Source organism: Mirounga angustirostris, unplaced genomic scaffold, assembly GCF_029215605.1.
Source record: "Mirounga angustirostris isolate CCGP_5_RB_7025 unplaced genomic scaffold, mMirAng1.0.hap1 SCAF_6, whole genome shotgun sequence".
NCBI classification, from domain to species: Eukaryota; Metazoa; Chordata; class Mammalia; order Carnivora; family Phocidae; genus Mirounga; species Mirounga angustirostris.
The window spans coordinates 114,377,100-114,398,401 of record NW_026991714.1 but is presented as its reverse complement, the minus strand read 5'-3'; the positions used below and the strand labels follow the sequence as shown (position 1 = coordinate 114,398,401).

Below are 21,302 nucleotides of genomic sequence, written 5' to 3'. Positions count from 1 at the left end.
CCCCTAAGTGACTTGAAAGTACTTTCAGAAATGGTTTCACAAGAAAACAGGAGAAAGGATACGGTTATACAGAGTTGGCTCAACCCCTCTGTGAGCCAATAATAGAAAGATTCCCGTATCATTGATCTATGAAGGTGTTCAGAGAGGTGGCTGGCAGCCAAGCCCCGTCGGGGCTTCTCACAGCTTGGCTTCTTGACCCTCCCTGAGGCTGCGTGAAGGGTGCTGGGCGGGGGCCTCCAGCAGCAGTCATTCCTGCAGCCTCGGGAGCTCGAAGACATGACCTCTGTCCCCCTCCCAGGTGACCGGCTCCTGCAGGTGGATGGAGTGAGTCTGTGCGGCCTCACCCACAAGCAGGCTGTGCAGTACCTCAAGGGTTCTGGGCAGGTGAGCGCCCCACTAGCAGGGAGTTGTCTTTCTGTCCTCCAGAGCTTTCTTGGACAGCATCAGAAGCTGCGGTTGCCTCTGGGTGGGAGGTGGACAGGCAGGAAACAAAACAAGACTTTCTTCTTTGTCTTCTTCTCTCTTTCACTTTTTCACTTTTCTATGGTGATGTGAAAGTCAGGAGGAAGCAGACAGGTTTCCCAAGCAGAATACCTCACCCCCTGCAAAGAACCTTGAAAAGCTGGCTTTTTACTTGCCTCGATTCTGGAATCAGACAGCCAAATAGGGCTGATGTGGTGGATGACTTCTCCTGCTTGACTCTGGCTCTGGTTGCCCCCTCACACCTTCTGCTCCAGCCCAAACTGGCTGATGCTTCCATCTGCCCTCCGGCCCTGTCACCAGCTGGCTTTTGCACTTGCTGACACCCTCTCCCCAGTTCATGCTATTCCCATCAACCTAGGTAAATTCAGGCCACGCTGTCCTGGGATTCTGATCACAGGGAAGTAGAAATTCCAGACACCCAGAGCCGAAGGCACTGACCTGTATGGACTCCTTATTCTATGTAGGGCCCAGGCAGCATCTGGATGTTACCATGCTGTGTTCAGTCCTCTGCCTGAGGGTGGGAGCCTTTTTGTGCCTCAGTGTCCTAAGCCTCAGAGCTGGCATTGCCCTCTAGGTAACTGGGGAGCTGGCAGAGCCGGAAAGGACTCCTGTGGGCCCTTCTGGCACACTGAGGAAGCAGAAGGGCCCCTGTTTGCTTCCTTTCCCGAAGCAGTCTTCTGGTTTGCAGTGAAATTTACTTTTGCTGGCTACCTTGGTTGACCTGTCTTGAGAACAGAGTTGTAATTTATTAGCACTCTCTGCTCTTCAGACTTTTGCTAATGAACGTGGTTAGAGAAGGTACTTCTTGCCTGCTGCCGGCAGCAGTGATGACAGGTAGGAATTGTCACTCTGGGGTCATGGGCGTGGTGCTAAATGACAATGGCAGCAGAAGGATGTTAGCAGGCCCAAGTCCCCTGAATGGAAGCTCGACATTTCTAAAAGGCTTCCAGGTGATGTCTAGCCACTGGTCCCTGAACTATGCTCTGTGTAAAAAGAGTATAGGGTGTGTGGGGAAGAAGGATGGAAAATCAAACCAAAAGAAAGGGGGTTGCCAGAATGGCATAGTTTCCTGGGATACCCTGCTAGGTGATGGGAAACGCTAGAGACTTTTTTTTTTTTTAAAGCATTTTTTTTTTTTTAAAGATTTTATTTGTTTATTTGACAGACGCGTAGAGAGAGAGCACAGATAGGCAGAATGACAGGCAGAGGGAGAAGCAGGCTCTCCGCTGAGCAGGGAGCCCGATGTTTCTGATGGTGAACAGACAAGTCTTAGGAATCAGATGGGCACTTGGAGAGCAGAAGGGGGTAAGCTGGATCCCTGCAGGTGTGGCCCCCAGGAGGTTAGTAGAGGGATGGTTCCATGTTCGGAGAGAGCAGATGCAAGGGGAGGAATGTTTTAGGCAGAACGAGGAGGGGGTAGTAAAGATGAGAGAGGAAGAAGATGAATTTGACCTTGAATGCACTGAAATGGAGGTACACGTGTTACCCCAGAAACCCTGTCGGACAGACAGTTGAAAATACTGCTCTGGATCCCAACAAGTGGGCTAGATTGGAGATTTTAATTTGAGATTCAAATGAAGCAGCTATTGGAAGTATCAGAAAATCAAGAAGCATTTGCAGGGTGAGGGGAGAGCCTGCTGGTTACCATATGAAGTGCAAATGGAGTTTGTCCAACCATCTTCTAGGTTGCAAGACTGGTCTTAGAGAGAAGAGGCCCCAGGACCGCCCAGCAGTGTCCTTCTGCTAAGGACAGGACGGGAGATGAATGCACGGCTGTTTCCTTGGCAACAGCCTTGCCTGGCAGGCCCGCGGGCTGTGTCTCAGCGACAGATGGTGAGAGGAGAGAGAACTGAGTGTTACTATTGTCATGTCATCCTGTGCTCCCTTTGAATTCTCAACTCAAAAGGGAAGGTACGAAGGCCTCCTCTGGCTTCACAGAAGACTGTGAGCATGATGCGGCTGGTGTTTGGATGCAGTGGAAGCCAATATAATGGAATATGTTTCTGGAAAAAAAAATGCATTGTTCCAAAATGATTGCCAGGCGTAATTCTCCCCTGTGCCTTCTGAGGTTTCTCGATCAGGTGCCTGAATACTTGTGTATAAATCTTTAGGAATGAAATTGGAATGAAAGGGTCAGGCATTTTCTGACCAAATCTCTACCTTCTAGCCAAGACATTCATAGCAAAAGATCTGGGGCGTGCTGAGGCCGGCTGGGAGGGGAAGGTGCTCAAAAATCTAGCCTTGTTATCAGCATCATGTAAAACAGTAAATGTCCATCAGTTTGCAGGGACATCATGGCATATCTTCCGATGGGTTGCCTCTCTGCACTGCCCTGTGATTTTGTTTCCTGCTAGGAAAACATGTACTCCTTTAGCATTTCATGATTTGGAGCTTAGCCACTTTTCAATCCGTTTTTAAAGATTTTCTTGAAGGTGTGAGTCAGGTTGGATGCACAGTAGCCGTAGTGAGCGATGGGGTTGGGAGGAAGGGAACACGCATGCGTAAGACGAGTCTGCTTCCTCTTTGATTGCTCCTCTGCTCACTCCAGTGAGGCCCTTCGACAGACTCACTATCAAATGAGGTGAGGGGGTCTCATGGCAGTGATGGTGAAATTGGTCATATGATACACCGGCAACTAAAAGCTTCGGATGCTTTCATCCATGTCAAAAATTAAGGTTTATGAGTCAGTGCTCTGTCTTTTGATTCATTGCCAACTGAGTGGAAGGCAGGCTAGGAGAGACCCAAAGGCCTCTGGCTGTTAGACTAACGAGGTTCCCGGAGCTGTGTCCATCTTTGCTGCCCAGAGGCAGCTGTTTTGTCTTATGGTCCGTCCACATGGCTAAAGAAAACGTTTCCATAGAATTTACCAGAATTTTCTCCAGAGTCTAATTATGCAAAATTTTGTTTCAAATATACTAAAGATGATTGAGGTTCTAAAGGAGTAATAGGAATATATATGATATAAGTTTTATTAAGTGATGTAGGCATATTGTGTATGTCTATAAACTATATCTTTACATATAAACCTTGTTGATTATCTATAATTCTTTTGTCCAGTATGGTAGCTACTAGCCACATGTGGCTATTGAGTACTTGAAATATAGCCAATCTAAATTGATAAAATCCATATTTGATTTTTGAAGACTTAGTACATAAGAAGGATGCAAAATATCTCATTAACACTCTTTTTATATTGACTACATGTTGAAATGGTCATATTGTAGATATATTGGGTTACACACACTATATGATTAAGTTTATTTTACCTGTTTCCTCTTACTTTTTAAAATGTAGTTATTTGAGAACTGAAATTACACACGTGGTTCACATTTGCAGCTCACCTTATATTTCCACTGGGCAGCACTGATCTATAATAAGTATAAAGGACTCTCTCATAAAAATTAGCAAAATGAAATCTTTTCGTGTAAAACAGAAATAACTCATCTTCTTGACAGCTTACATTTTAAGGCCAGTCAATTTCATTCAGAATCTACTAAGGGATTTATCTTGTCCACATCCCACAATACAGGTCCTAAGTTTGAAGTCACTCTGAAAAAAAATGCCAGTGGTTTGGGATTCAGCTTCGTGCAGATGGAGAAAGAAAGCTGCAGCCATCTCAAGAATGATATTGTGAGAATTAAGAGACTCTTCCCAGGGCAGCCAGCTGAGGAGAATGGGGCCATTGCAGCAGGTGACATTATCCTGGCCGTGAATGGAAGGCCCACAGAAGGCCTCGTCTTCCAGGTAGGAGACCATGCAACCCCGTGTGTACAGATATCAGCCATGTTTCTTTCAGGCTCACCCACCATAAGGAATGCTCTGGGTTCTTGAAAGTCACACCTAGAACCTGGATCATACAAAGAGAGCAATGGGTGGACCATTCTCACATTTAATTTTCTGTCTCAGTTCTTGAATATCTGACCTTGAATAAGCCTTGCTTCTAATTAGGTTTATAATGAAACTGAAGATAAAACCCTGGCTCTGTGCTGGCTAAAGCTCTCCTAACATTCTAGGAGGTGGGTATGTGGGCTGAAGAGACTGCAGTGGGTCCCTTTCTGCCGTTCTTCCCATTTCTCTATTAAATTTACAGATGTTGACATGCAGTGTTGCATCAGTTGTCCTGTATATATTCAAAAATGAAATTTAAAAAGGGTAAAAAGTGGACCCTTCTCCTGGCGCCTGGGTGGCTCATTCGGTTAAGCATCTGACTCTTGATCTCAGCTCAGATCTTGATCTCAGGGTTGTGAGCTGAAGCCCTGCACTGGGCTCCACATTGGGTGTGGAGCCAACTTAAAAAAAATGTGGACACTTCTCAATGCATATACCATAATCTCAGTGGAATACTGTGCATATCAGTCAGGGTCCTGGCTGGAAATGGAGTCATTTGAGGAGAGTTTAATAAAGGTGTGAGCTGGTTGTTGGGAAGCTCAAGAGAGAGTGTAGATCCCTGGGGCCGGGAAGAGTGGGTGCAATTATCCATCCACCCTCCCAAGTCCAAAGACATATGGGAAGGAGCAATTATACAACCTGGGAAACTGAGAGAGCTGGTGAAGTGGACCTGATGACATGAACTGTGACATTTGCTGAGGGACCCAGCCATTCTGTGACAACCCCATGGGGAGGAAGGCGGGAAAACAAATACCCACCCCTCTCTCCTCCCAGCTCTGATCCTTACCCATGCTCCCATTGGCTGAGTCCAAGAGGAAGCACCTCCCTCTCCTGTCTCTGATCCCACCCATGCTCCCATTGGCTGAGCCCAACAGGAACCAGTCTGTACAGGCCCACCTCCGGAACACAGAGCAAGGTGGAGAGTGGCTCTGGACTGAGTGGTGAGAGCTGGAGAATCCCCAGGACAGCATATGCTGGGATGGCAATACTTTCATCTGTCTAGTTTGTGAGCCAAGAACTGTTTCCTGAGAACGAGCGCTGGGTCAGCCGCTCTTTGAGGAGCTAACGATGCAGAGTCAGGCAGTTCATATGTTCTCAGTGCTTGTAGTTGGGGGGACAAACAAGAAAACAGAACTGACTGTGGAAAACAAGTGTCACGAGAAACAAAAATGCTTGCCCCAGGGAACTGGGGGAAAAGAAAGTGCTTGCCGCAGGGAACTGAGGAAGGAAGCATGTTCTGTGGAAGTCCATTGCTGCTAAGGCGGGTATTAAGTGGCGTCCGGATCAGCGGTTGTCGAGTTGGAATGATATTACCTTTCCGGGGACATCTGGCAAAGTTCATATACATTTATGGTTGTCACAACTGGCAGGTGCCACTGGCATCAAGTGGGCAAAGACCAGAGATGCCGCTCAACATTCTACAACGAACAGGACAGCCCCCACAACAGAGAGTTATCCTGCCTAAAATGTCAGTACTAAGGAGGCGTTGAGAAATTCTGGCTTAGATAGGAAATAGGAACCCTCAAGGCACCTTGAAGCCCTGGGCTCTGAGACAGAGTGTTGGAGGAAGAGGCTCAGCATAGTCGGAGCTTAGGTTGTGGGAGCAGCGGGAGCAGGTGGGAGAGAGAGTGGGCTAAGCAAGGCAGTGGCAGGTAAGAACAGATCCTGCGTGCTGCCCTGCAGAGCTTGTTGAATGTGAGATGACTTGGTCATATCTGCCTTGTAGAAAGAGTGCTCTTGATCACGATGGAGGAGGGGAGGTGGGTGACACTGGAGGAGGAAGGGAGCAGAGGAGGGCACTGCGATGGCACAGGTGAGAGGTCCCGAGTGCCCTTTAGAGATTGGGGTGGTGGAGCGTACGTGACCGATGGCCCCTGAGATGGGGGGCTGCTGAGAGGAGAGGGAGGTTGAGATGATGAAGACATTCTCTCAGTGAAGAGCACGCATCTGTATTGGCAAGTGCTGCCATGAAAAGATCCTGGGCAGACCATGGCCACTAACAGCCCAGCATGGGGGCATTGCCTTCATGGGGACCCCAGGCCGGTGGCTTTGGCGTCTCTCACTTTAGGAAATCAGGCCCATATCAGTGTTCTCCAGAGTTCTCTAGAGCCAAGAAACAGATCAAGGGAACATTGCCAGAGAGATAGTGGGGAGCACCTAGGAGGAGATGCCACAGCCATGCCATGCCCACATCCAACCACAGATTCTGGTTTCTCATAGGAGGTGCTCCATTTACTGCGAGGGGCCTCACAGGAAGTCACGCTCCTACTTTGCCGACCCCCTCCAGGTGCACTGCCTGAGGTAGACCAGGGATGGCAGGTAAGCTGCGGTGCCCTCTGGTGCCTTCAAGCACCCCTTTTCTTGTCTGGTGGGTCCTGAGAAACCCAACTTTGTTTTAGGTAGGGTTCAATGCCATCTTCTTCCACCGGGGCGGGGAAATAGCTGGTCTCCAAGCCTCAATTAGTCTGTGACAAGTTCATGAGATCTCATGTCTGTCTTCTCCTTGCCCTCCCTACTCTGCCTCTACAATGTTTGCATCTTCCTGTAGGTAGTTATATGTTTAGATCTTGTCTGTGAAACTTCTAGACTCAGGCCTTCTGGTGGCCCAAGCATCAGAGAGGGGAATCCAGGAGCAAGAATAATAATACAAAATCAGACTGAGGAAAGGTAAGAATTTCCATTCTGAGGAATGAAATGGAGAACAGGATATGTATCCACTTTCCTAAAGTATGAATTAGACATGTATGGTTTAGTCCAAAGAAGAGGCAATGAGATTGGGAAAATTAAGAATTTTTGCCTTGATACTTATATTAGTGTGTCCAGTGAAATAGAATCAATAGGGTGTGTATGTGTAGGGGTATGTAGGTGGGAGGGGAGGTTAGGATACGGGCTCATGTGATTGTGGGGGCTGGCCAGTCTAAAGTCTGCAGAGTAGGCTGGCAGGCTGGAAACCTAGGGAGGGGTCCACGGTGCAGCTTGTGTCCGAAGGCAGACTGGAGGCAGAATTCCTTCTTCCTTGGGGATTTCAGTCTTTTTCTCCTACGGCACTCAACCGATGGAATGTGGCCCACCCACATCATGGAGGGTCATCTGCTTTACTCAAAGTCTCCTGATTTCAGTGCAAATCTTACCTAAAAAATGCCTTCACAGAAACATCTAGGCTAGTGTTTGACCACACATCTGGGCACTGTGGCCTGGCCAAGTTGACAGATAAAATTAATTGTCATAATGCCACTGGTTGGGTCCCGGGACACAGACGCTGTAGTGGAGATTTGAGTGCCAGAGGTTTATGGGTCCTGCTCTTGGGAACAAGCCCCGTGAGGGGGAGGGAGGCAGGGCCGGTGGAAGGAAGCAGGTGCAGCTGCAGCAGGGGCCTCTGCTTACGCCACCGGGAGCTTTGGAGCTGGGGTGGCAAGAGAGTCTGTGCCTTTGCACTTTGTATCAACCAGCACTGCGGTGTGGGCTGCCCCAAGGGAGGGGGCCGGACGTTGCCTGAGACAGCTCCCTTGAGCTGAGCTGAGCAGGATTCTTGGGGAAGGGCTAGCTGTGAGCTGTCAGTAACCAGCACTGCCGGCAGCTGGGGGATGGGCCTTCATCCTGGGGAGGCGTCTGTGTGGGTACCCTGCAGTCAGCTGCACCTGCTCCGCCATGCACCAGCTGTGTGGACCTCGGGCAAGTGCCTGACTTCTCTAGGCCTTGTGATTTCTCATGTGTAAGATGTGGATAGAGTTGATCACTCATCCCTGGGGGTGACAATCACTAGAGACATCACAGAAGATTTTGTGATCCAGATCCTTCTGATTCTTGGACTCCAAGAGGTCATTTGACACAGACTTTGTGAGAAAATTGCCAGGGAAAGGAAATCAGAAAGCTGCCAGTTTGGAAAAGAAGGTAGACATGGCAGTCGTGTTGAGCAACTGACCGGGGTGCGAGAAGGTCAAGCTTCACATGCATGGAGATCAGGCCATGGGGCTTGTGCCCTGTGCTTTTGTTGAGATATCTAGGAAATGCCAGGGAAAAGTGGTCCTTCTGTTCTGGAGAATGGCTCTACTTAGGGGGGCCCAGAAAAGTCCAGTGGGAGGGCTTGGAGTGAGGCATGGTGGGCATGCTTTCTCTCAGTTTATACTTGAGGGCCAAGTGGAAGAGAAATTTTCATTCATTCATGTGGCTTCAGAGGTCAGATAGAAGACCAAGGAAGGGAGCCTTTAATTCCTAACTAGAATAAAGTGGTCATGGAAAGGAGGCAGCCGTACAAACATCTGGAGTAAGAAGATCATTCCAGGCAGAAGCAATAGCAAGTGTGAAGGCTCTGAGACAGGAATGAACCTAGATGTTCGAGGGACAAGAATATAACAGGTGTGGAAGGGGAGAAGCTGTAGAGGGAGGCACGGGCCACATCATGTAGCGCCTTGTAGATGTTGGCAATGTGCTGATTCCATTTTGGTGGCAATGGGAAGCCCCTGGGCTGGAAGTGGTGGGAGAGTGAAGGGTTAGGCAGGAGCATACCCTCATCTGGTCTATACTTTAGAAAGACCACTGAGCCGGAGATGGACTGGAGCAGATAAGCCAGCAGTCATTCAAAGAAACCACTGTGGCTTGGACTCAGGTTGTAGCCGAATAGTTGGTAAGAAGTAGTCAGATGTAGGAGGTAGAGCCCAAAGGATTAGTTTTGGCTTAGATATGGTCACATGGAAAGAGAGCAAAGTTTGGCTTGAACAACTGGTTGAATGGTGATACTACTTGCCAAGATAGGGAGTGCTTGGAGAGTGCACTTTAAAGTACATGGAAGAGAAGCGATAGTTCTTGGGAGTAAGCAAAACTGAAACGTCTATGGCATAGCCAGTGGAGATGTCAATTAGGCAGGTGTTTGTGGAGAATTGGCATGATATCAGGACTGGAAAAGGTGGATTTGGGAGCTGTCAGCAAATAACATTATTTAAAGCTATGAAATGGATGAGATCACTTTGGGAAAGAGTGCAGAGAAGTAAGCCGTGGGACCCCCCAACCCTGAAAGGTCCAGTTCAAAGAAATGACACAGCAGGAGGGGCCTGGGAGATGGTGGGAAAACGAGGGAGGGCTAAGTTCAGAGTGAACACATTCAAGTAGAATAAGTGAGTAAAGGATGCTCTCAAGAAGGAGGAAGAAACCAATTATGTTGCATGCTACTGAGAGGTAGAATGAGATGAGGAGAGAGAATTGTCCTTGGCTTAGAAAGATGTAGGTCACTGGAGACCCTGAGCAGAACTCCTTCAGTTGGATGATGGAGACAGAAGCCTGTGGAGTGTGTGCAGGGAGAAGCGGGGAGACACGGACAGAAATAATGAGGATAAGCGTGCATTTGAGGAGCTGAGAAAGGAGTGGCTGGTATTTGGAGGAGGTTGGGAGAGGGATGCGGGCTGGTTGGTAGACTTTGCCATGGGGAGATGAAGGATTCTCATCTGGATGTGCCCATTTTCACTGTGAAGTAAGAGGCAAGTTCAGGGGAGTGGCTGAGGAGAGACATGAGAAATAATGTAGAGGGTAGAAAGAATGGGAAACTGACTTCACTAAGGAAGTAAAGAAAGATTATCTGGAAGTCTTGAATGCCTGTGAGACACCTGCGCTCATACACGTGGCATTAGTGTCTAGAAGAGCTACGGAGTCCACATAGGGTGTCCCTAGGGGTTGGAGTTCACATACGGCCCCTGAGTGTCGCACAGAATGGAGGCAAATGGAGGCACATAATGCAGAATGGGAGCTCGGAGTCTTCTTTATTTTTAAGTGCGTGTTTATGGGGCAGAAGCATGGACTCTTAGCAGAGGAAGAGGGTGGGGGTGGGGGACGGGGTGGTGACAAGGCACCATTAACTGGAAGCCTTGAAGAGGGTGAAGGATCGCTGTAGAGTGAGCACTGGGGGTGATGAGGTGGAGGGAGGGGAATGGTTGAACATGAGATTTTGGAGGTCTCCCTAGGGGTAGTATAAGAAAATATAACTGCTCTTACTATTTATTTTTTATCCCATCCACTTCAAATTTTAATTTTTGGTATGTCCTTTATAATTTGCATTGTATATCAGTCGAGTCATAAGAGTTTATGATTTATAGTTAAGTAAAAGTGCATATTTGCGGGGATGCCTGGGTGGCTCAGTCAGCTGAGTGTCTGCCTCGGGTCATAATCCCAGAGTCCTGGGATCGAGCCCCATGTCAGGCTGCTTGCTCAGCAGTGAGTCTGTTTCTCCTTCTCCCTCTGCCCCTCCACCTGCTCACTCTCTCTCTCTTAAAAAAAAAAATGCATATTTGGAAGCATATCCCCCCTCATTTTGAAGAATGGGCAATCAGCAAGCTGAGGAGCCCGTTGGGGCGAGTGGACGAGTAGCAATTTCTTTTCTGCTTTGGTGAGGACAGGGATGGGTGGCCAGCCCTGTCTAGCTCTCAAGTCCATGTGTTCCTACAACGTCAGGCATGTAGGTCATGGGATGGAAGTGCTAAAAGATAATTTTCAGGAAAAAGTAAACTCATGACTCTCACATAGATGTAAAAATGAATATATGTTAAGATTTCATCTAACCCATTCAATGAGGGAACTGGGCAGATGTTAAAATTGGTTCAAAAGAGATTTCAAAGAACAACATATTTGTTTATAGAGATTTATGAAATAGCTCAAAACAAAGAATACATAGAATCAGCTGACCCAGAAGGTTGTGCTATAAACAAAGCATAGATTTTTTTTTTTTCCTACAGAAAGTTTGTTCCCATGGTGTTAGTGTGCCCCAGTGTGTCATCAAAGTTAGAACCTAAAGGGCCCAACAGGGATATAAGCAGTTGTGGTGAATCAAGTAATATTTGGATAAGTGAGGAGGAGACCCAGGGCAGGGAATCAGGATGGGAAGGGCAGTGGGGCTGTGAGAATGAGCCATCATGGATGAGGACAGGTGAAGACGAGAGTTTACAAAACTCATTTCTTACTGGAAAGTGAGACAAAGTGTCATTGTTACTTTTGTTTCCATATTTTTTAAGTTTCTTTTTAAAATTTTATTTATTTATTTACTATTTTTTAATTTAAATTTTCGGTAGTTAACATACGGTGCAATATTGGTTTCAGGAGTAGAATTCAGTGATTCATCACTTACATACAACACCCAGTGCTCATCACAGCAAGTGTCCTCCTTAATACCCATCACCCATCTAGCCCATCCCCCACCCACCTCCCTCCATCAATCCTCTGTTTGTTCTCTGTCATTAAAAATCTCTTATGACTTGTTTCCCTCTTTTCTTTTTTTCTTTACCCCCGTCCCATATGTTCATCTGTTTTCTTCCTTAAATTCCACATATGAGTGAAATCACCTGGTATTTGTCTTTCTCCCAGTGACTTATTTCACTCAGCATAATATACTCTAGCTCCATCCATGGCATTGCAAATGGCAAGAGTCCATTCTTTTTGATGGCTGAATAATATTCCATTGTTTATATATACCACATCTTTATCCATTCATCAGTTGATGGACATTTGAGCTCTCTACATAATTTGACTATTGTTGATAATGCTGCTATAAACATCGGGGTGCATGTATCCCTTTGAATCTGTATTTTTGTATCCTCTGGGTAAATACCTAGTAGTGCAATTGCTGGGTCATAGGGTAGCTCTATTTTTAACATTTTGAGGAAATTCCATACTCTTCTCCACAGTGGCTGCACCAGATTGCATTTCCACCAACAGTGCAAAAGGGTTTCCCTTTCTCCACATCCTTGCCAACACCTGTTGTTTCTTATGTTGTTAATTTTAGCCATCCTGACAGGTGTGAGGTGGTATCTCCTTGTGGTTTTGATTTGTAGTTCCCTGATGATGACTGATGTTGAGCGTCTTTTCACGTGTCTGTTAGCCATCTGGATGTCTTTTTTTGGAAAAGTGTCTGTTCTTGTCTTCAGCCCATTTCTTGACTGGATTATTTGTTTTTTGGCTCTTGAGTTTGATTTTTTTAAGTTTTAAAAATATTAAAAAAATAATGCTTACATTATTTTTCTGATGCCCCAAGCTAAGGGGTTCAGAGATGGTTACTTGTGTCACCTAGGGCCCAGTGGGAGCTGGGGTCCTGACAAAGGGAGACTGACCCAAGAGCCCATCTCTTAACTGCTTTGCCCCACAATCACTTGAAAAAAATGATTTTTTTTTTAAAGAAGCACATTTTAGATTTTGCTTAGTGTGCACCATGGATCTAATAACCCTTAGCATTTCTTTTAATAGACAGCCGTGCTCTCATCAGACAAAGAGTTCACCAGGGCAACTTGCACAGACTCAGAGCAGAGCCCCAGTCTGGATCATGAGGACAGCCGGAGGGACAGTGCCTCCCCAGACCCAGGAGAAAGCCTGGGTCTTAGGCCAGAATCTTTCCAAAAAGCCACCAGGGAGGCACAATGGGACAAAGACCCAGAGAGACCCTGGGCTACTTCCTTGATGCATCCTCAGGATTCCCACCCTCATTTATGCAGACTTCAACAACGAATGGATGCATCAACATTGGCCAGCTCTTTGGAAAAGGATATGAGGCAAAACTGCTATTCAGTTTGTGATATCAGGAGACTTGAAAGGTAAGAATCACCACATTTGCAGATACTTGGTATGTATTTCATTGCTAGAAATTACAATCAAGCAGTTTATAACTGTGTTCAGGTGCTTACTGGGTCCAGCACTATTCTAGGCATTAGACAGGGGTGTGGGGGTGTGTGTGGCAGAAGAAACAGAAGCATAAGGTCTGGAGCTGCTGCAACCACAGTTCATGAGCTTTTGGGAAAGCTAACCCCACCCAGTGGTCCTCCTGTACCCTTGGCACCTACAGATGGCAGGCCTCAGGTGTTTCTCCCAGCATACGAACCTTTATGCTACATCCTGTGTGGCGTTTTTTTTTTTTTTTTTTAAGATTTATTTATTTGACAGAGAGAGAGCAGGGGAGGGAGGGGCAGAGGGAGAGGGAGAGAGAATCCTCAAGCAGACTCCCACTGAGCACAGAGCCCCACACGGGGCTCAATCCCACGACCTTGAGATCATGACCTGAGCCAAAATCAAAGAGTTGGAAGCTTAACCGACCTAGCCACCCAGGTGCCTCCCCGCCCCCTTGGGGGCCTTTTAAAGTCTTGTGGTAAGAAAGAAGTTCCCTTGTATGTATCACCATTTTTATTGCTAATATAAATAACTTGACAATCGACACCAGCTTAAAAAAAAAATCTATGTCTTTAAACACCAGACCGAAACGTTCATTTTAATAGCCATTTTTAACGTAGCCTTCATTTTGTTCTCATTCCCCACAAGTATTTCCAGTCTTCCAACCTGTTCTGATGGGAAACATTTCTCTTTGATTCAGTTTGACAGTACTTATCACATAGACTCAGGGTGCATGGGAACCTGTCAGGAACAGAGAACAGGGTGCAAATACTGAGAAAGTGTGAAGTACTGCTTGGAGGCGTGTGCTAGCTCGATGCATGGGGACAAAGCAGGCGAATAATGAGGAACGACGGTTTGTGTGTGACACCGGATAAACTCACTGCTGTGAAATGACTCTTCTTTGTTGCTCATCCTAGAAGGCTGAGCAGGGCAGATCTGTAGGGCCTGGTAGGTGACATGAAGTATGAAGCAGCCGTGTAATGCAATTAGGCAAGGTGAGATCTGTGACTAACAGGAGCCAGGTGTACATTCCCTAAAAGCATTCAGGGGGCGCTTGAGGGGGCTCCGTTGGTTAAGCATCTGACTATTGATTTTGGCTCAGGTCATGATCTCAGGGTCGTGAGATCAAGCCCCACGTCTGGCTCTGTGTTCAGCGGAGAGTCTGCTTGAGATCCTCTCTCCCTCTACCTCTGCCCCTCCCCCTGCTTTCTCTCTCTCCCAAAATAAATAAATAAATAAATATATGAAAGCATTCCGATACAATCTTTATAAGAATACCACTCCAGCCAAACAAAAACTAACTAGTGTGCAAAGTAGAACAGAATGGGTAAGCACATTCATCAGTGGTATTCATTTTCATTGTCTGAAAATGCATAAATAATAGTGTATTTATAGTTTCTTACAATTGCGTTCTAGGCAGTAATTGATATACTTGGTCACGTGATAAAGGAAAGAACCTCCAGAGGTTAATACAAGGACAACTATTAGTGTGATCTTATAGGAAATATAAAAGGAACTGTACTTCCTTAGAGATTTTCAAAGGTTTTTGGATTTTTAAAGGTTTTACTGCCAGATAGTTCAGGATGATGGACAGAAATCCTGAGGGTTGGATTATCGGATTATAAAGGGACTCTGGGTTTAACTCCAAGCCTGGAGTTTGACTTGCCATGTGCCTTTAATCTAATATAGTTATCAGTTATTAACAATAGTTCTTTTTTTTTTTTTTACTAGTTATTAGTTTAGTTGCTGTTTCATTCATGGAGTCACAGAATCTCAAGGTCGTTCAATAAAAAAATGATCTAATTCAATCTCATACCCCATGCTGAAATCTGTTCTATAACATCCCCAGAGTACGGGGCCTGCTTTTGACTGAATACCTCCAGGGATGCAAAACTTGCTACCTCTTAAAGTGGCCCATTTTATCACCATGTAGTTGTTGATCAGAAAGTGTTTCCTTATATTAAGGTGAAATCTGTTTTAACGCCTATTTCCTCCTATCTTTTTGTCGTTATTTTTGCAAGAAACATCACATTATTTTATTTTTCTGAATCAAATTAAATTAAATTAATCAAATCAAATTAAATTAAATTAAATCAAATTAAATTTGGCTTAGTGTTCCTACTTGAAAGGGTATACCTGATGTCCCAAATATGCCATTTTTGGAGGGGGTTGCCTCTCCTAGAGTTACACAAGAATCCTGAGGGCTCTCCAGAACATTCCAGTGGAGCTTCTGATATTCAGTTGGTCATGGTTGCTGCCCCATGCTTGTTACCCAGGCCAGTGTGGTCCATGGAGCCATAGGCGGGCAGCCTTACTATTTCTCTGTCCCGGCTCCCTCCATGGCCAACACCTCCCCCTTGCACTTGGCCTCCCTGTGGTGGTCCTGGTAATGACAGCGCTCTGCCTCCTCACATTTCCTGGCTTCATTTTTGCTATGTTTTCTTCCCCCCACTCAAGAACCTTTCTTTCTCTCTGAAGGAAGGACTCAAACCATATTAGCTTCCGGGGTGCCTGGGTGGCTCAGTCGTTAAGCGTCTGCCTTCGGCTCAGGTCCTGATCCCAGGGTCCTGGGATCGAGCCCCACATCGGGCTCCCTGCTCGGTGGGAAGCCTGCTTCTCCCTCTCCCACTCCCCTGCTTGTGTTCCTCTCTTGCTATGTATCTCTCTGTCAAATAAATAAAAAAATCTTTAAAAAAAAACAAAAACAAAACCATATTAGCTTCCCCTCTAACAAGACAACTTGCTTGTTCTGCTGCATACATAGTGACTGTCCCCTATAGGAAGAAAAGCATGGCACATGCCCAGCAGTTCCTGATACTTTCCCCCAGCTCCTGGTGGGATTGTGGCTCTTTGCAGACTCCTCCTAGAAGTAGCTGCCCCTCCGCTGTGGGGTGGCTGTCCCAGGCAACTACCTCTTTGTTTCTGGCATCTGTGAGTCAAGCTCTCTTTTTGCAGTTTGGAGCCAAAAGAGCATGGACTTCTTGAGCATTTAGCCTTGGTTTCAGCTTTACCATATACTAAGTCTGCCTGGAGTGTTGACTCCTCTGAGCTCGAGGCTTCTCTGTCAACAAAGAGCAGGACACTGTGCAGGTCAAACGAAAGCACACCTGCTGAGTCCTCGCATGGCGCCTGGTGCACTATGGGAACTTAACACAAGTCACTTTCTTTCGCTTTCTTGCCCACTAAAGAACAGGTCCCTTCAACTAAAATGCCCAGCAGATTGCCAGAATTTACCAGCTGCCAGGTGGCTACTTCCTAAAGCCAGGTAGATGCTAGCACCTCAGCAAACCCAGAGTGTTCATGGAGAAGACGAGATTTTACTTTTCCTTCCTTGTTTTTCTCTTTTACAACGGCACATCTGGAGACTCCGCCGTGTCTCAGGAGATGCTTATAAAGCAGGCTCAGAAAGCAGTACTGTACATTTTCATAGAGGAGGGTTGGAATTGCGTGCCTGCCAGATTGGGGGCTTAGCACTTGGCTGGTGTCGCATCTTAGGCAAGGTTCGTTTCTAAAGTTAGGGCCTGAAGCGAAAATCCCATCAAGTCATGTTACCCTTGAACATCACTCTGGAAGGCGTGATGTTCTTTGCTCCCCTGGTGTGGGAGCAGATAGCTTTTTCTTTGGTTGGGCCTCGGGGGGAGGGCCTTGCTGTCTGCCCAGTGCTTATCTTTACGTGCTGGACTCATAGGAATGAATGGGGATGGCAAGTTCAAGGCCTCCACGTGTGTTCATTCCCGGGCTTATGCTCATGGAGTGGAAAGCTGGTTATAGCACGATGGTAATGGTATAAGCTTATTTCTCTCTCTTTCTTGCCTAGCACATATAGTTAATTAAATCCAGGTAGTTAAAATGCAGGTAGTGTCAGCAGTTATCATTTAGTGAAAGTGATGTTGTAAGTCTTCATGGTCAGAAAGAATACAAAATGAAGCCAGAGTCCTTGAGACGAACCTAAAGTTACTGTGTACCTTCTGGGGCGGGCGCTGTTCCTGGAATAGCAGAGGGTGAGTAGGAGGCTACAGGTCTAACCCAACAGAGGCTGCCATAACCGCCATGACATCAGTGTGGCTGGCCGAGGCCGGAGGCTGCCCGACGAGTGGGCTGTTGGTCAGAGAGGAGGGCACAGGGAACCCCTGTGTGACTGGAGCGTGCCTGGGGGAAGCGAGTGAGGCAGGTGCCTGGCCAGGAATGGCGGAAGTCTAAGAGCAGAGCTAGGGCAGGACTGGGGCCTGGGCTGCTTCAGCTGGCTTCTCTCTGCACACTTACAGGCTCCCAAGCCCCAGATGCGCCCCAGCCCCCTCCCCAACCACACATGGCCAGGCACACCACTCCAGTAACTCCTAAACACTGATCTTCAGCTCAGGATTGTCATGCGAGCTTGACAGTCCACTGGACTTCCCTCCTTGATGTCTTAGACACACCGCAAGCTCACCCTTGGGGCCACCAAGCCCCCTCAGACTCTCTGACACCTCGCCTCATGCAGGGAGCTTGTTAGAGAGGTTGGAGGAGGATGGTGGCGGGAGGTCAGGTGTGAACAGTCAGGCATTGCGGTGGCCCAGGGCATGTGCTTCTCCTCTACCCGTTGTGGGGGGGGCGCAGTAGCGGGCTGCTGCTGGGGGCAGGGGTGGGGTGGGGTGGGGCACAGGGTGGGCCTGGGCAAGAGGCTGGATTTCCTGTTCTTTGACAAAACTTCCACAATATTCCCTTCCATGTTTATAAAAAGATGCATTTTCTACACTATTTGGTCAAGTGCTTTAAGGTTTTATTTTATTATTATTATTATTATTTTTTAAAGATTTTATTTATTTATTTGAGAGAGAGAGAGAGCACATGAGAGGGGGGAGGGTCAGAGGGAGAAGCAGACTCCCTGCCGAGCAGGGAGCCCAATGCGGGACTCGATCCAGGGACTCCAGGATCATGACCTGAGCCGAAGGCAGTCGTTTAACCAACTGAGCCACCCAGGCGCCCAGTCCTTATTAGTGCTTTAAGGTTTTAAACCAATTTTCCCTCAAAGTGCTTGGTGATTTTAAAATATTGCTTTCCTAAAGTGAGTGTTCCCCTTCAGTCCTGGTGGCACGCAGTCTCCTTTTTTATGCCCGTGAGGGCACATCTGTTTACATGAAACGCACACTTACGTATACCCTGTAGGTCTCATGAGCAGAAATAACATCTTTTTGACCGTGAGACTCAGGTGGGGACAGACACTCCGGTTCCACTGGGGAGGAGGACCGACCCTCTGGGCGCCTGGGGCTTGGAGCTCTTGGGAGGCACCAGAGCTGAGTTTAAAAGGGGCATTTCGGGAAAGGGACGAGAGGGTAGGGCAGGTGGCACGTCATAAAGCCAAGCCGTTGCTTCGGGTGTGGGGAAGGGGGCTGATAAATGGGGATTTGTGCGTTTGATGAAAAGCATGCATTTCTTTTAGATTCTCCTCCTCATCTTCTCTAACCGGACTTTCGACAGACATTTTCTGAGCCCGTTCTCGGCATGCTTGAAGCACCGTGCAAAGTGCTCTACCATCTGTCTGCGCTGCTTTTTCTAATCAGAAAGCCTGTGGGGCGACCTTTGGGCAGCCCCTGGAAAGCGTGTCCTTCCACTGTTGTCTCTGCGTCTTCACCACCAGACAGTGCACCTCACTCACCACTCTTCTGCCTCCTGTGTCACACGGGGACTAAATGTCACTCCAGCTGGCTGCCTTTACAAATAGGCTCTTTCTCCGCACCCCGAAAAGGACTTGATACCTGCACAAGGTGCTTTGAAGGTCACCTGCTTGAGTTGCTTCCAGCCTCCTGCTTTGGCCCTTTCCGTCTAACCCCTCTGTAGAAATCACAGTCCTAAATCCTCTTGATGATAGCCCCTCCCATTTACTGAGGACTCACCCTGTGCCAGGAGCCATGGACGGATGCATCAGAATTACATAATCTAAGCATCCCAGCAATCTTATAAGTTTCTCAACCTTTCCATTTTTCAGAGGAGAAAACTGAGGTCCCAGAGAAGTTAATAAGCTTGCCGGAGGTCTCCCTGACTCCCCATATGAAGAGTCAGTCCTAGAACAGAGTCATAGCTCTGTTTTCAATACCACGTCCTCTGGCAAGTCCTCCGTGGCCTCCCGACTCAGTCAGGAGCTCCCCCTGCTCTACTGTAGCACCCTCTCCCAGGATGGTAACATTTGTTCCCTGCTCGCTCTTCCCATTAAAACAGGGGATCCTTAAGGACAGGAGCCTCGCCTTATTTACTGTTTGGAACAGTCTCTGGCAGGAGCTGTTTGGACCCTGGCTGGCTCTCCTGTGCTGTGTCATGATGAACAGCCTGAAAGAAAGAAGGTGGGGAGAGGAATTTCTTATCAATGCTGGAAGACGCATGGGTTTTTGTTTTCTAGTCCTGAATTGGACACAGATGATGAGGAAGGAGACACAGGTCATCTACTCGAAGCCCCTTCTCCCACTGTGGAAAATGAAGCATATCTTACCATCAGTTCTACATGGGAAGGCCAGCTACTCTGTGAAGAATGTTTGGAGGCAGATTCGGGGACCATTCCCTTACCTCAGTTCTGTTCTTGGCGTGCTCTCTCAGAGTCTTTGTCTGCAGAAGAGGCGTGTGCTAGTGAGAGTGAATGGGAAGACCTAGAGGAGGCTGTGGACCTGGATGATGGCACCCTCAGGTGGGTATCACTCTGGGTAGACTGAGGCTGGGCTGAGTTCTTCTAGTGGGGCTCAGTGTTTCAGTCCACTTTGGCAGGGTGATGGCCCATGGGCGCCAGCTCTTTCCCCTTATGTCCCCTCAGGGGGTCACACCTCATCATGGCACTTACCATGGCCCGTGTTCCATGACAACGACCCTATAAGATAGAGTTATTGTCATTCCCATTTTACAGATGGCACATTTGGGGCTTTCCCCGGGTCACGCAATGGGTAAGTGACAGAGTCAGAATTCATCCCCGGCTCTCCCACTCCTCAGGCCACATGTTCGGCGCTGTCCTCTGCTGCCAGCAGCGCGTGGCTGGGTGTACCGTCTCTCTTGGTGGGCTGCTTGTGAAGTGCTGACTCCTATTTTGTGTGCTCATGCCTGCCCTTGGGCTCAGTATGTTTCAGAGAAGAGCCTTGGTGTCATGTAATGTGGCCCTTCTCAACAGCCACTGTGTCTCAACACAGTGAGCTTTTTCTTGGTCAAGAAAGTCAATCTGTTGACAGAAGATGCCACCAGAAGTCAGGGCTGGGGTCAGACGGCACCGATGAAGACAAGGGAAGAGTAAGTGTAACAAAAACTGTCAGACTGGGAGCAGAGCTGATTAAACTCTTGACAGGTTGGTAAACCACCCAACATTCTGTTAAAGTGCCTATAGCATATGTTGTCCCGGTATTTTTAAAATGCTAAATGTTCAAGAAACTTTCACATAAACACATTTTCAAGGCACATTGAAACTTACTGAGGCCTTGGCTCGTGAAGATTTGGGTGGGACTGAAACAGTCTTGTTCACTTTCATCCCACTGGGTCCTCGCTACATTTTCACCACAAATGATTGACCTGGATTCTTAGAGGACAGGGGCAGGCAAGCTGAGAAGGTGGGTGGATATTTGAAACTCAAATATGACAAAAGGACTGGTTCTGATCTGAAATAGGAAGCAACAGGTTAATAGAGGGGAGGGCACGGAGGCTTTGAAGACCCTGCCCGCCGTTCACGGGGCAGTGGGACACTGACAGCTTTGGGAATGATACATGATGGATTCACAGAAGCGTGGTACAGGCAGAGAGTGGCTTCTATGTGGAGGGCAATCTTTCTAGAGTGGGCTCCTCAGGGCTGGGGAGCTAAAAGAAGATGGGGTAAGCAATGCTTTGGGGACCCACAGGGAAGAGGTAAGGACCCCCAAGTTTCATGAAATGTCCCAGGAGAGCTGCAGTTCCCCCGGGAATGGGAGCAGAGAGCAGAGTAGTGACAACAGGGCTTTTCGGTTGGAGAGGCTCAGACTCCAAGCCTGCCTCTGCCATTTACTGGGTGACCTGCAGCAGATGACTTTTAAACCATCAAAGACTCAGTTGACTACCAAATGGGGATAGCAGAAGCCACCTCATACTGTTACTCTAAGACATGACAATGCATGTCAAGGATTTAGCACACTGCCTGGTGAGTAGTAAGGACTTAGTTCATTTTAGTCAGAAATCATAAAGGAGGACATTACTTCAGTGAGATGATGCAACCTTATGAATGCATTCAATCCTGTTGCTTTTTTCCCATGTAGACAAAGGAACTAGGTAACTTTGTCAGACTTGTCCTCTAATGTGAGGGGTGGGGTGAGGAGAAATAC

General features: G+C 47.4%; 1 protein-coding gene across 1 annotated transcript; it reads left to right on the top strand.

Annotated features, from left to right (window-relative positions):
- The first annotated feature begins 276 nt into the window (after positions 1 to 276).
- FRMPD2 (FERM and PDZ domain containing 2) lies at positions 277 to 18,493 on the top strand. Its single transcript, XM_045876254.1, has 6 exons — positions 277 to 384; positions 2,169 to 2,316; positions 4,013 to 4,227; positions 6,592 to 6,690; positions 12,592 to 12,935; positions 18,425 to 18,493. The coding sequence occupies exons 1-6, from the start codon at positions 277 to 279 to the stop codon at positions 18,471 to 18,473; spliced, it is 963 nt and encodes a 320-aa protein (XP_045732210.1). The 3' UTR covers positions 18,474 to 18,493.
- The last annotated feature ends 2,809 nt before the right edge of the window (positions 18,494 to 21,302 follow it).

Coding starts and splice junctions, on each gene's coding strand:
- FRMPD2 (XM_045876254.1), top strand. CDS start 277: ATGACCTCTGTCCCCCTCCCAGGTGACCGGCTCCTGCAGGTGGATGGA. Junction 2,317..4,012: donor CTGTGTCTCAGCGACAGATG/GTGAGAGGAGAG, acceptor CCCACAATACAG/GTCCTAAGTTTGAAGTCACT. Junction 6,691..12,591: donor AGGTAGACCAGGGATGGCAG/GTAAGCTGCGGT, acceptor TTCTTTTAATAG/ACAGCCGTGCTCTCATCAGA.